Genomic DNA, 14,818 nt, shown 5'->3' with positions numbered 1-14,818 from the left:
CTCGGGAGTAAATCTCTGTCTGTGTGGGCTGAGCTGGCAATATTAGGGCATGTTTTGTACTCAACTACTATGACTCCTATGTTCCTACAAATTGGCTATGAGGGTGTCATCCAGGGACACCAAGGTAGACTGGCTACTTATATATGCATGCAAGACTGACATGCACTAATGCATATTGCCAACAACTTTGCGAAAGATATGCAGCTCTTGTCATTAGCCCAGTGCTTGTCCCTCGGGCATGAAGCACAGAAATGCACTGAGTGGAGCAACAGGCAGAACATATCACACTGTTCTGAAGGTTAGAGATGGGCAAGATAGGAAGTTAATTGGAATTCCGAGCCTGTTACCAGTGAGAGGTCTGGCTTGGCTCTAAGAGTCAGCGCATGAGTCGAGCCATAAACATATTTGCAGTGTAAATATTAAAAAAAAAAAAATTTAAAAAAAAAAAAAAAAAAAAAAATGAAAGTAGGATAGAACATGCAAGATTCAAAAGTGTTTCATTAAGCACGTGTAATCGTTTCAATTTAGTAAATTAGATTATGAGCGCCATTTATTAAAAGTGGTAGTTTCTAATCATTAACTGAGATACCTTCATTAACCGGCCCGCACCATCACCCTGATAAAGATGCCATGTGTGCAGCAAGAGAAGTCGGTTATCAGGTGCCCTCTACATGTGACCTACACTGTTTGTATAGATGGTGGAAATATATAGTCAATTAAAGCATACACAAGAGATTTTTTTGTTCAGCGCTCATCCTCAATTTTTTTAAAGGCAGTCTCAAATGTGACAAGGGAGCACAGTGAATGAAGAAAGTAATTCCCTAGGATCACACAATTCGGTCACAGGAAGCTAGGCTTGAATTCCCGTTTCCTGAATACACATTGTGCAAAGAAGTGACTCAATTGATATCTCCTTTTCCTCCACCACCTTTAGTTAAAAATGCAAAGCGTTGTGCTTAATTTTTGAGGTGCTAAATCAGTACACTTCTTTAAATATATACACAGATCACACTTTAAATCAAGTTGACACAAAAAGGGGTATTTACAAGGGGATTGCCCCACCAGAATGTCACTTTTTTTATGTTCCAGTGGCGCAATGCTGTATACCATATTTACAAAGTGGCTGTAAGCCACTTTGCATGGCTTGACACTGCTTGGTAAATATGGTACCCTTTCAGGCAGTTTTCTGCATTAAAGGGGCATGCAATGGGTGTTGCTGTGGGCGTTCCACTGCAACACCAATTGCTTTTTGACGCTGTACCTGTTTACAAGGATCTGTAATCTGAGGCAACGCCAAAAAAGAAGGCCATGCAAAAGCAGGCGTTAAATTGGAGCAACAAGGAGAAATACTTTTATTTCTCCCCCTTCTTGCTTTTTCTATGCGTGCTACAGAGCAAAACGCCATTAATGACTGTTTTTGTGTTGGAAAGTGTCCCTTCCCGCACAAAAACAATCATTAGATAACGATTATTTATGTGCAGGTAGGGACACCTTTGTGCACATAAACAGTCATCCCTGCAACGTAGGCACCCTTGCATTAAGTCGCAAGAGTGTTTGTGTGGGTGCTAGGTAGCTATTTTTAGCGCCAGCGCAAGGGAAAACCCAGGGGTGCGCTCTATTCTTGTTACTATTATGCATCCCTGCATTTTTGAAATGACGCAGCACGGCGCTGAAAAATTTGGAGCAGTGCCTTGCTACTCCATTTCATCCTAAATATGCCCCAAAGTCATTGTAGAAATAGTACAAAGTTAAGTTAAGGCAAAACAGGCTATTTTTATGCAGGTATCACGGCTCTCGAGACTTAATAGACAGGAGGACTTCGGTCTCCAGGAGATGCTGAACACCTCGATGAAGACAATTGCAGAAAACAGCCAACAATGGGTCCTCAGTAGTGCTTCATTTGAGCCAGTTGTTGTCCATGGGGCCACCAATGCTCATTTTTGGGGACTGGCACATATTTTTCTTCAACAAAGGGGAAAAAGGAGGAAGAGAAAGATGGAAAGCCATCATAAAGGGAGAAAGCAGGAACCTTCAAAGATGAAATAGTGTGTCTGGGAACATCTGGTCGTGGATTAAAGTGGTATGAGAAGGATATAAGACTACGCAACCTTGATATTATGAATGCTGACATTTTATAGCACCGGCCGTGGGCTTCTAAAGAGTGCTTTGGGCACTGGTGCTCATTCTTTTACAAATTAAGCACTGGGTGCACATCTTCGTTTAGTGAAAAGTGAAGTTCACTGTTCAATTGCAGCCAGACTTCTACAAAGACAGTACTTTTTTTGTGATGGGGGGAGCATTAATCATTATTCCTGTGTAGAGGGTTGATTCTGAAGACAGTGTTGAGTGTTGTGTAAGTACTTGGAGAGGGACATAATACACTTTAAAAAAAAGCATAAGCATAACCTACCTTCCCAAGCACTTTCCCATCACCCCAAAGCGTCCATATTATCAAAACATGTCAACCCCCACCCCCCAAAGCCCTCGCCCTCCTCTTTGATGGGCAGCTCAAGGCTTCAAAATTACCTAGAGCTGACCCAAGACAAAGGCTTGAGCCTCCCCTCCTGAAGGATGGTGTGCGACCTAAACATTTTATGGTGCTGGGGCCTATTTGGTCTCTTTCAGCTGCAGGAACCTTTAACAGAGACAGACGGACTACAGTTCAGCTCCGTCCCTAGGCATGCTTGAGACTGCGAGGCGCTGCCATCTATGTTACATCACTGAGCTTCTAGGGATCGTGGAAAGATCACACAATGGACATGTGTGTCAAATACGCCATACTCACTCTGCCAGAGAGTGGTACAGGTGTGGCATGTAGCCGGTATTGCATTTTAGAGCATGCTATCACAAATATATTACCAAAACCCCACGTGATAGCGCACTGACATGGACAGACAGCACGTTTTCCATATAAATGTCCACTAAAAGTGCACATACAGTTCTACTGATGAATCTATATAGCACGAAAACAAAAAATTGTGGAAATCGTCTTTCAGAGAATATTTGTCATTTGCACGTCACCAAGTAAAGTGTGTTTATTTGTTTTTAATCCTATTAAAAGTTCCTAATTTGTGCTTTCTTACCTGCTAATTGTGACTTATTTGTACAATCCATTATATGTATTTAAATGTTGTATGTTAGAAAAAAACAACACCCCACAGCCTTTCCTGTCACCTTGTTCACCTTAAAAAATCTTCTCACTTTGGAGTCAAAGAAAAATAAGCACGAATTTCCATGTTAGAGGAATATGCAGAAATTTGTCATAAAACTAGCCTGATGTTGACCTGTCTTTGAACACACAGCAAATGTGACAACATAAAAACTGAAGGGATTATTTACAAGCCGAACACGCCGCTGGTGCATCACTTTTTTTTTTTACGTACCAGGGCCCAGTGTGCCTGCCCATATTTACAAGGCCACATGAAGCCACCCTACGCTCTTGTAAATACGGACCCCTTTTGCGCACGTCCCATAACGAACGCCTGAATGGGTCTGCCGAGCCCAACTGAAGGTCTTTTAGGCGTGACGCCAATTGCAAGTGTTGTGTGTGTTCATCTGTTTTGTCCCAGGCCCTTAGGTCGCATACTGCACCACATGAACCCGACATCGCATCTTCACATACAATTAACCATCCAGATACTGAACTGTGTACTGTTTTTACCCTTATACACCGACAGCCAACCATGCCATGCAGTGTATAATCCGTTCTGGCAGCAGCTTCCCTACATAGCTTGATCATTTGAGTGAAAGTATACTGTTAAACTGTTCGAGGAAAAACGAAGCTGATAAAATGAGTCAATACCGCCACCTAGAGCAATGGCTGAGTTCTTCACCGTCTGAACACGAAAATGAAATGGATAGCCTTTTTAGGACCTAAGTACGAGTGGGACAGTAGTGGAGTTTTTTTTACCACATTTTAAGATCAAGTGCAATTTTACTTTTACCGTGCGGTAAAATCGCTCCTTTACAAGGCTCCATTTTTAGTAAAAATTCAATGGAATTGCTGCATCGGATCGCCTTTTTACGACCCTAAAACCACGACATTCACCGTTGCATCAGGGGGTATTCGCACATACATTTACGACCCCCGGGTAGGGTTGCCACCTTTCTCAAAGAAAAATACCGACCCTCGGTTCACGTTTTAGCAGTTTGCAAAGGCTTGGACATGAATTCTAAGTAGACCTTCATTTGAAATCCTCTGTATTCCTTTTTAAAGTGGCTTTTCTGTCTTTGTATATTTTAATGTTCAGTTAGGTACCAAACAGGGCATCTGTAGAACACTTTTTAGAGGGGGTTTTGCCTTACGTTTATTGTTTAAAGTATGAACTGAAAAGGGAATAAATACCGGATTTAGACGATTTTCCTAATTTTTCCACTGGCCGGGACATTAAAATACCAGTCATGCTGGTATGAAACCGGCTCGGTAGCAAGCATACCCGCAGGTGATAAATGAATGTGGGCGCCGGCACGTGGGAACGGTGGGAGGGTAGAGTAGGGAAGGGAAAGTTTCAGGGGCGGCTCTAGGCTCATGGGGGCCCTGGGCAGGGAGCGTAGGTAGGGGGCCCTGGAAGAGGGGGTCCGGGCGGGGCAGAGCCCACCACCGGAGCTCAGGAAGGTGTTTGGAAGTGGAACAGAGCCGGAGGCCGCCATATCCCTGCCAGAGGCCGCCACGCAAATATGTATCCATCCTCAAGGGATTATTATATTACGGATATATATTGATGTGGTGGCTGGGGTTTGGTGGCCCTGTGCAGGTGCACAGCTTGCACATGCCTAAGTCCGCCCCTGCAAGTTTTTTCCAACAGGTGCATCGTATCATTTCCCTGCTGGAATAAAAAGCAGAATGAAATTTGGCTACTACTACAGACAAAACTTCACAAGATTTTCCGACTGTTTTTTTTCTACCCGGAACAATCATGTTTTGTTCTTCAGTAGTAGCTGAAATATTCGGGGGGGGGGGGGACCCGAATGAAATTTGAAATTACCTGGGTAATCAGACTAAGAGTTACTGATTCTCCCAGTATTCCTCGGATTCTCCCTACTGTCAGAGTTAAAGATACCCTGGCATCGGTAACTCCGAGGGTGGGTAACATCCTGTCCATTTTCCGTGACACGCACAATAAGGGCTGAAGATACTTGAGTGGTGTTTTATTTCTTATCCAAACCCACTGAATATAGCTATACCGAGTCATTGTTTCTGGATTCCGTCTTATTGTTTTTATAGTTGTTTCAATATAATTATTGGCAAGAGAGTAACCATATTTAGAAAAACATATTGTTTATTGAAATGTAGATGAATTAAATATGTTACATAATAAATTTTTTTGATATTGACTATATAGACATGTAAATTAGCTGAGTTTTTAATCGCATTTTTTGGACGAGATCTATGAAAATAAATATAGTGAATTTGATCTGCTGTCAACCATTATTGGCCCCAGTGACTAACTAGCATTTGATACATACAATTTCTATCTCTATTTATTTCTCTCTCTCACTCACTCTCTTTCAGTACGGCTCATCTCTCTTCCTTTATCCCTCACTTGTTTTCGCTGTGTTTATTATATTATTCAAATCTCTCTGTGTGCCATTAACTTGAACTTTTTCTTCATAGAATGTATCTGTGTTAGAGAACCATCATTGGAGGTCCACGGTTGGCATGCTTCGGGAATCAAGGCTCTTAGCTCATTTGCCAAAGGAAACGACGTATGTATCATCTGATTGAGAAATACATAGTTGTAACCTGACTAAAATCAGTGTATAAAGATCGAAAGTGTGAAGTTGAAGTGTATGGCTATTCCCAAAGTGAGATAAAAAAACTTAGAGCTGCTCATATTGACCTTAATTATGAGTAGAAAGTATGCAGCTGTGAAGGGGTAGACATTTAAAAGGATATAACCATGAACATGGGGAGTGTCAGTGGATGGACAAGGCATGTAGTGCACACTTTGTGACCCTTCACAAACCGAGTCGACTTTGGAGGGAGTAGCACACGTTTTGAAATGCACTTGCAACAGTTATGGAACATCTAACTTACTCCTAAAGAAACGAGCAGGAAGCGGGCTGAAAGCGGAACAAGTTCACCAACCATTTCCGATTTCACACTATGTATGCATAGGGAAGTAGGTGGTGTACCTGTAGGCACCAATTGTTTTTGGATAAAAGAAGAATTCAACCGAAATAATTATTACATTCATTCACTAAACCGGTACCCTTATATTTTGCATATGAGTTCAGTCATTGAAATACGAGTAAGTCAGCCATATTTGTGAGTACCAACATTTTCTAATGGAAATGTTTGTAAATTAGTAGTTTCTCACATGAATAAGCAAAACCTGTGAGAGCCTAAAGATTTAATGTGACTTTAGAATTCATTATATCAGAATAGGACACAGATCTTGTGAAAAATATAAATGTGTATTGTGCTGTGTTAAGTTTCATTCCTCAAAGGCAAACACGTGTAAGAATCTGGTAGCGGGAGAGTAACAATTGTTGCAAAAACACATATTTGAAAGTGACCTTCTGCTAATTTGTTTCCCATGTCATTTGTTCACACGATCTGCATATCTTTGTGATGTTAAAACACTTCCAACATTTCTTGGAAAACCAAGGACACTTCACAGAGCACTCCCATTACCTTGAAATTGAAAATCTGTCAGACGTACACTGAGAAAACCACAAAGCACAGAACACAAATGAAATATAAAAAATGTATTCCTTTTGGTTAATGATTTTTTTAAATGAATATATACTTCAATTAGTTAGACTAAAAAAACAGATACATGATAAACAGACTTTAACACAGAAATTACACTGTTGTACTGTGAGCGAGTAGAAACACATGATCTTACTGGGGCAAGTAAAACCTATTTCTAAAAGTTTTAGAATGAACTTTTAAAGTTTAAGTTGGATCCGATTTGAAATTCAAATCAAACTGAGGGCCTTATTTAGACTTTGCAGGAGGCATGCCAACTATTATGGTTTTATGGTGGCAGAGGTCTTTCATTCACCACCATGGCTGGACTACTGCCCACCATATTTTGAGAGGAAACAGGCTTTACATAGCATGCGATTACAGCGCAGTCATTACGACAACTGCCTTGTTACAACGCAAGCAAGTTGTCTCTTCAACTTGCTGTAGGAGGGGTGCGCTAAACTAAGGAATAGTAAAATTTACTATTCCAACACCTTCCCTACTGTTGCACATGCTGGAGTTGGAATAGTAAATTATACTAGGCCAGATTCACAGAACTAACTTAAGACAAAATCCTAAACTTAATACCATTTTGGTATTCACAGAAGGCACTTACTCATTTTGGTATTTACAGAAGGCACTTACTCATTTCTTTATTCACCAAAGTTAGGAGTCCTAACTTTAGGACTCCTAAATGCCTTCTGTGAGTACCAAAAGTCTTAAAGCTAGGATTTTACTCAGTTTAGGAGTAGTAAAGTTAGGACTCCTAACTTTAGGACTCCTAAATGCCTTCTGTGAATACCGAAAGTCTTAAAGCTAGGATTTTTCTCGGTTTAGGAGTAGTAAAGTTTGGACTTCTAACTTTAGGACTCCTAAACCAAACACAAAAAAGTCATGGGCCATGCAGAAGTCCTGCCCCTGCTCAAAGTCATGGCCGTGGACCTGTTTTAACTCTTAAGGCTGCTCCCATGAGAGGTTTTCTTGGCAGTAAAAGTCATCCAGTAAGTCAAAATCTAAGTTGAATAAGAAGCATAAGAAATCCAACCAGGACTCGTTCCCATCGTGCTACTCTCTGCCAAAAGAGAAATTGCGGGGGCATCAAGATGCCAATCAGTGCTTAATTTGAGCAGGTGCTTTCCGGTGCTAAGCGACCGCACTGAATTGGTTTCCGGTGCTGAGCACCGGCACCTAATTGTCAACACAACACTTAGAGCCATCTGCCACAAGGTGGCGCGACTTGTGTAATTTAGAGATGAGCAAACCAACGTTTGTTTAGGAAAACCATATACATTACAAAATTGCTAATATCTGCCTCCCCAGCCATCCCTTTAGCTTTGGGGACCTGGAATAATCGAAACTGTCTCATTTACATGCAAGAGAGATGGTTAGTCGATGTTCTGGCAGCAATGACATGTGCCAATAGATCCTGCTCCAGAACTCTAATCGAGGAGCTTATTCCACGACTGGTCTCGCTTTGCCCCAAATTTCCCAGGCTATCAGCAACATTACAGCAGGTTGAGGACTTTAAGGAGGCCATGCTTTCAGTTTTTATTGCTCTCTGTCTTCCTCTGGCTCACCTTCTGGCCATAGGACCTGCGGGGCCGCCAGTTGGGTGACCGCCGGCTGGTCTTTCCTCAATGACATCTGAGACCTTTTTGGGTTCCACACCGCTTCTATTCCAGCTACAAACCTGTGCTGGTCCCCTCTTCATTGACACCTAGCCTGACATTGCTGGAGAGTGATGCCCTGATGACCATGGTGCCTGACCCCAAACTGAATCCGTCTCAACGGCATCTGATTTCACTCTCTAACTTCATTGCAGCCCACCCTGTTCTTGTATGGTCTGATTCACAATAAATACTTCCTTTACCACCATCTTTTTGGCTCGGATTCTGACCAGAGGCTGTCACCCCCTGATTATGACATTGGTGTGATGGGAATGATTTACCCCAAAATTACGATGATGACAGTTTCTACATGGATTTACAGGAGGCCAATGGCCTTTATACTTCTCCTGATATTTTGTTAATTTTGCTTCTTGTACCCCCAAAGGAGGAGAGTGCTTCATTTGCCATAGTGGTTAGAATAGCAACGAGGTCCTGGACCTACAGTTTTTTTAAAATTTCTTTATTGATTAATTTTATTCTTCGGAAGGTACAGATCATGTTCATATGCAATACATTCCGCTCATATGACAAATGATACCATGAACATTCCAATTGGGAACTCAGGATTATATCTGTGGCCCTGGACCTACAGTTGCCATCTTTTGATGTCAAGACAGGTGTGACTTACTGAGGTTTAGCATCCTTGGCCAGCTCCGTTGAGTCCTTTCTTCCATTTAATGAAGCCCTGACTGACATCTTTATGGGCACGGGATAAGCCTTGCTTGTATCCACCGCTGAAAGGCAGGTGGCCAAAATCCAAAGACCAGCACCTGCAGACCTATATTTTCTCACGCAGAGTCCTACGCATCCTACTGCTGAGAGTTGCGTGGTCCAGCCTTCCACCAGCAAAGTGAATCCTAATGCATTCCCCAAGACTCCTCCAGACAGGGAGTCAAAAGCAATTTAGGCCTTTGGGAAACAAATGTTCTCGTTAGCCAGTTTTGCACTGAGGTCAGACAATGCGGTGTGCCTTTTTAAGCCGTTATATACAGATTTCCCCGGACATGGCCATTAAGATCTTGCCGGCAGTCATGGATGAGTTCCCTGCCTCCTTGCTTCAAACCATGAAGAGGTCCATGATGCCGCTAAATACATAATTTGGGCTGACTTACAAAATTTGTGATGCTCCATCACCATGCATGGATTCAGAACACATGCTTTTTGGAGACATGCAGTCCTCCTTCATGTATTTACCTTTTGAAAGGTAATCCCTGATTGGTGTAAAGATTGATTTTTATGGAAATCAGGTTTGCAGCTCATTCCTTGTACCTTACCACCACTGCCAGACGGTTCCTTCATCAGTTTCGACATTCCGAGGCTGCTCTAGAGGATTGGCGTATCGACAATGCCAGGCTCTGCAACCACTGCAACAGCCACCTCAGTCCTTTCGTGGTCAGGGGGTGGGATCAAGAAGACATTGTGCAGGTCACTAAGGACAGTGTTCTTCTCAGTCCCCCTACCCTGCAGCATCAGCCCCCAAACTGCTTTAGCTTGCCCTCAGCATCGCACAACCACACATGGGGGGCAGGATCAGGCATTTTCCCCCAGGTTGACAGTCTGTCACTTCCAACAGTTGTGTCCTCCCGATTGTCAAGCAGGGTTATGCCCTTCCAACCCACCACAATGTCCTACCACATTAGAGAGGCTTTCAGAGGAGCACCAACATGTTGCAGAAGGTGCAAGATCCACTGGCCAAAGGTCCCATCACGAAGGCATCAGTGCCGTAAGTAGAAATGGGTTGTTATTCACACTATTATCGTGTGCCGAAGGCATATAGAAGTATTCTTCCTAATTTAGATTTTCACCCTCTGAATACCTTCCTACAGAAGGACACATTAAAAATGCTCAAACTGACTAAAGTTCTGTCGGCCATGGATCCAGGGGACGTTGAGCTGCAGGTCTTGTACTTTCATTTGGGAGTCCCTGAGTTCCACTAATGTTACCTGTGATTTAAATTCAGCCAGGAGCTTTTTCAGTTTGCCTTGCTCACATTTGGCCTTACCAGAGTACCTTGACTGTTCACTAAAGTGATGATGGTGGTCACTGCCCATGTTCAGATGTTAGGGATGCCAGTTCTCCCCTACCTTGAAGAATGGCTGTCGAAGGCAGACTCTCTGTAGTCATTTAATTTATTTATTTTATTTATATATAACATTTTATATAGCACGAACTTGATCTTGAAGGATATCAGAGTGCTTTACAAATAGAGGGAAATGTAACAAATCAAAACATGGGTCAAACATGGGGAATATAATAGGCGTTGAATCAAATAGTGCACACATAACATTTATATAACCTGAGTGAATGAGGAATGGGCTATACTATGGAGCAAAGTGATATAAGGGGAGTAAGTAAAATAATCATATATAGGAATAATAACCAATACCAAAATAATAGTCTAAACATGAGTCAAATGGGGCATCTAATAGGCATTGAATCAAGTTGTGAACATCTAACAGATCCTTCATACACCTGGGTGAATGAAGAATGGGCAAGACGATGTAGCATAAAGACTTAAGGGGAGTAAATATAATAATCATGTACAGGAATAATAACCAAAAACAAAATAATAATCATATACTGGAATAATGACCGATACTATAGTATGTCCGATGCGCTTAGAGCTAAAAATTGGCCCTCTTGTTAAGGTAAGAACTTATTCATGAGGAATCTTTTTGCTTCCAATTTGAAAGCAGCCTTGGAAGAGATCCTCTGAATTTCTGGTGGTAGAGAGTTCCAAATTTTAGGAGCAGAGCCAGAGAAGGCTCATTGGCATGCTCTCTTTTTGCAGAAGATCTGTGGTTTCAAGAGGTGGGTATTGGCACTCCTTGACAGTCTACCTACTCTGGATAGTTCTAGTTTGTGTGCAAGGTAGATGAGGGTTTTGAAGTGGAAGGCATTGTGTGAAACGCCGGCAGTCTTCAGTTGAATTCTTGCTTCGTAGGGTATTCAATTTAGCGATTTTAAAACCAGGGAGATGTGTGCATTTCGCTTGGTGTCCGTGATCAATCTGGCCGCTGCGGTCAGTGAAGCCTTTAGGGGGCCAAAGAGTATTTGGGGAGGCCACATAGCGTAGCACTGCCATAGTCAAGTCTCGGCAAAACAAGCGCTTGGACCTCTTGCTTGAAATCTGCTTGTGATAGGAAAGGTTTGAGATTCCTGAGTGTTACTACTTCTTATATCTATTCTAATGGTGAAGAATTTACAGTTAGAAATATCCATCAAAAGAATAAGTTACCTACCTTCGGTAATGCTCTTTCTGATATATACTCTTTTTAACTGCAGATTCATCACTGCCCTCCCATCTCCCGATTCTGTAGAGTGGCCTCCTTTTGATCATCTAAAAATGTCCCAAATTAGACATCTGAACACTGATATTGACATTTGTTTTGTGCTCTGTGTCTGAGGGCACAGAAAGAGTCCGGCAAGAAAATGACATCAGTTCGCAAGGGTTGTGCTTATATGCGTCTTCATTCCATCACGTCCAGGGCAAAATGAGGCCAAGGTGAAGCTGCACTATGCCACCTTGTGGCTTCCAGATCTGGTCTGGTGCCTGCGGTAGATACTAAATGTGAGAGATCTGCAGTTAGATAGAGCATTCTCCCAAGGAGCGTTACAAAAGTAAGTAACTTATTCATTTGTGCCAAATTGCATCAGACTGCTGCCTGATGCACAGATATGTTCAACGGCCATTTAAAAAGGCAGGTATTAAACTACAGTGCATTCTTGAAGGTTTTGTGTAGATAAAATGGCATACATTTTGTTTTTGTTGTATTAATTATTGGCCCTGACTGAGAACAAAGTTCAGATAGTCTATCAAGTAAATGTTGTTAATGCATCGGATACAAGAAACTATCAAAATATATTTGGCAAGCAGAAGGGTTGCAATGTTGGAGCTGCCCAACATCACAGCATCGTTAATGTACTTCCCTAAAAATGGAATGTCATAATTGTTATACAGTGTATATGACCTCCCTTGTCTTATCCAAATTGGTTTACTGTAATGGATTGTATCTTAACTTACAATCCAATTTACTTAGAAGGTTGCAGGCAACACAGAATGCCGCAGCTAGACTGGTCTTGGATGTTTCTAAATACCAGTCTATCAGAGCAGGCATTCAGGAATTACCTTGGCTACCAGTTGGTCAGCGGATCAAATTTAAGGCTCTTTGCATTGCGCTTAAGGCATTGCATAGAGAAGGACCACGATTTCTTTTGGACCTTTTTAGCCGGTATTCTCCCAACAGATCGCTCCGTTCAGCTAATGCCTACCTGATGTCCACCCCTAGAATCAATCAATCAAGTATTTGTTAAGCGCGACTATTCACCCATAAGGGTCTCAAGGCGCTGGGGGTGGGGGGCGTGCAGGATCAAGTCCACCAAGGAGGGGGTCCATCGAAGAGCCAGGTCTTGAGGTCTCTTAAGAAGATGGGGAGTGATGTTATCTGTCTGAGGTGGAGCGGAAGGGTGTTCCTAGCCTTGGCAGTGAGGAAGGAGAAGGAGCGTCCTCCCGATCTGGTTTTTCTGGTTTGTGGTACCGTGGCGTGGGAGAGCTGGGCTGATCCCAGGGTCCTTTGGGGTGCGTGGAATTTGAGTCGGCTGTTCATGTATGCTGGTCCGGTGTAATGGAGGGCCGTGTGCGCATGGGTGAGAAACTTGAAGGTGATTCTTGCCTCGATGGGGAGCCTGTGGAGTGTGCACAGGTGCTGGGAGATGTGGCAGTGTTTTGGCAGGCTGAGGACCAGTCTTGTGGTGGCGTTCTGGATGTTCTGTAGCTTGTGGGTGAGGTTTTTGTTTATTCCGGCGTAGAGTGCATTGCCGTAGTCGAGTCTTCTGGTGATCAGGGTGTCAGTGACAGTCTTTCTGTGTTCGAGGATCCATTTTAAGGTCTTACGTAGGAGGCGGAGGGTGTGGAAGCAGGAGGTTTAGACGGAGTTGATCTGGCGGTCCATTTTGAGCTTGGCGTCGAGGATGATTTCCAGGTTGCGCGCGTGGTCAGTTGGGGTGGGCGGATTTCCAAGGGCGGGAGGCCACCAGGTGTAGTTCCAGGCATTAGGATTAGGGCTCATGATGAGTACTTCCGTCTTGTTGGTGTTTAGTTGTAGGCAGCTGTTTTTCATTCATTTGGCGACAGCTTCTATACCTTCTTGAACATTCAAAAGGACTAATTGGGGGAAGGAGTTTCAGCTACAACACTATAAAGGAATGGAATGCCCTTCCACTCTCCCTTTAGGAAGATTTCATCCCTGCTTGAGTTCAGGAAACTGCTTAAGACATAGCTCTTTAGAAGTTAGCTTTTCCTGACACAGCATGGCAGACCGTGAGGGCCTAGACACCTCCAGGTATTAGTGCGCACAATAAATTGTTATAACATAACATAACAATAACATTGGAACCAAGAAACAGCCCTGCTTTACAGGGAAAAGTGTTGTTGTATCACCGTTCTAGCTCCAAAGGGTCTTAGGATAATTACAATCATGCATCCATATTACCATATTTAGCAGCACATTCAGGAGAAGCACTCCCTAAAGTAAACCCACAACAAATGTCTTAGGATATTGTATGCAGGCTTTGGATCAACAAAAACACATCAGTTGATTCTTTTTTAAGGTAATATATTTTTCAGCTGACATCTAGAATTTAAAAAGTTGGTCCATATTACTAGTCATCTCCCTATATTCAATGTGAGGGGATGTTATTTTCTTTCATCCAAGATTGAGGCCTTGAGAGAATCAGCCTCCAAACATTTTGGTGTACAGTCTACAAGACTGATAGAGCGACAATGAAGGGGTCTTATTCTTGGGTGTTATCTCCGCTACCAAGCAGGAACAGGGTACTGCAGATTCTTGCAGAATGGCATTGGCAAGATCGAAGGTTGAGGCTTGTAAAGTTTTACTGGTATTTTATTTAGACCTGGCACCCACCAACCTTTTTGAACTGGATGGCAGATACAACTATTTTCAGAGAATAAAACAAGCAATGTATTATAATGTAACTTTATAAGTTTATATGACCTCACACTAAAAAGTTGGGAAGATTGGATATTGTTGGCATACATAGTTGAACATTATGAAAGTTAAATGTCTATGGCTGTAGGTCCCTTGGATACAACAACCTTAGGGCCTGATTCAGATCTTGGTGGAAGGGGTACTCCATTGCAACGGTGACGGATAGTCTGTCAGCTGAAATATAAATAATATTATATCCTATGGGATTTATATTTCGGTGGACAGGATATCCATCACTATTGTGGCGGAGTAACCCTTCTGCCAAGATCTAAATGCGACCCTCAGTCTTTGATCCATGTAGGATTAAATGGAAAAACCTACAGGAGATGTTGGATTTAGTGGCCTTTGGTAGGTGCCCTCATTGACAGTCTTACCAAGCGTTTTTTTCTTTTCCACTATGTCAGTATTCCTCTTCGTTAATGGCCATCAAAAGCTTGAATTTGAACTCT

General features: G+C 42.5%; 1 protein-coding gene across 3 annotated transcripts in view; it reads left to right on the top strand.

The window, feature by feature from the left end:
• The window catches only part of PDE7B (phosphodiesterase 7B), a 1,067,027-nt gene that overhangs the window by 1,027,121 nt on the left and 25,088 nt on the right, over window positions 1–14,818 (top strand). For all 3 annotated transcript variants that reach the window (XM_086927442.1, XM_086927441.1, XM_086927440.1), the window contains one exon: window positions 5,615–5,706. In XM_086927442.1, coding sequence (XP_086783568.1) covers window positions 5,615–5,706 — 92 coding nt within the window. The remainder of the gene's footprint in view (window positions 1–5,614; window positions 5,707–14,818) is intronic.

The sequence above is a fragment of the Lissotriton vulgaris genome, chromosome 6, assembly GCF_964263255.1.
Source record: "Lissotriton vulgaris chromosome 6, aLisVul1.2, whole genome shotgun sequence".
NCBI classification, from domain to species: Eukaryota; Metazoa; Chordata; class Amphibia; order Caudata; family Salamandridae; genus Lissotriton; species Lissotriton vulgaris.
This window is presented reverse-complemented; position numbering and strand designations above follow the sequence as displayed.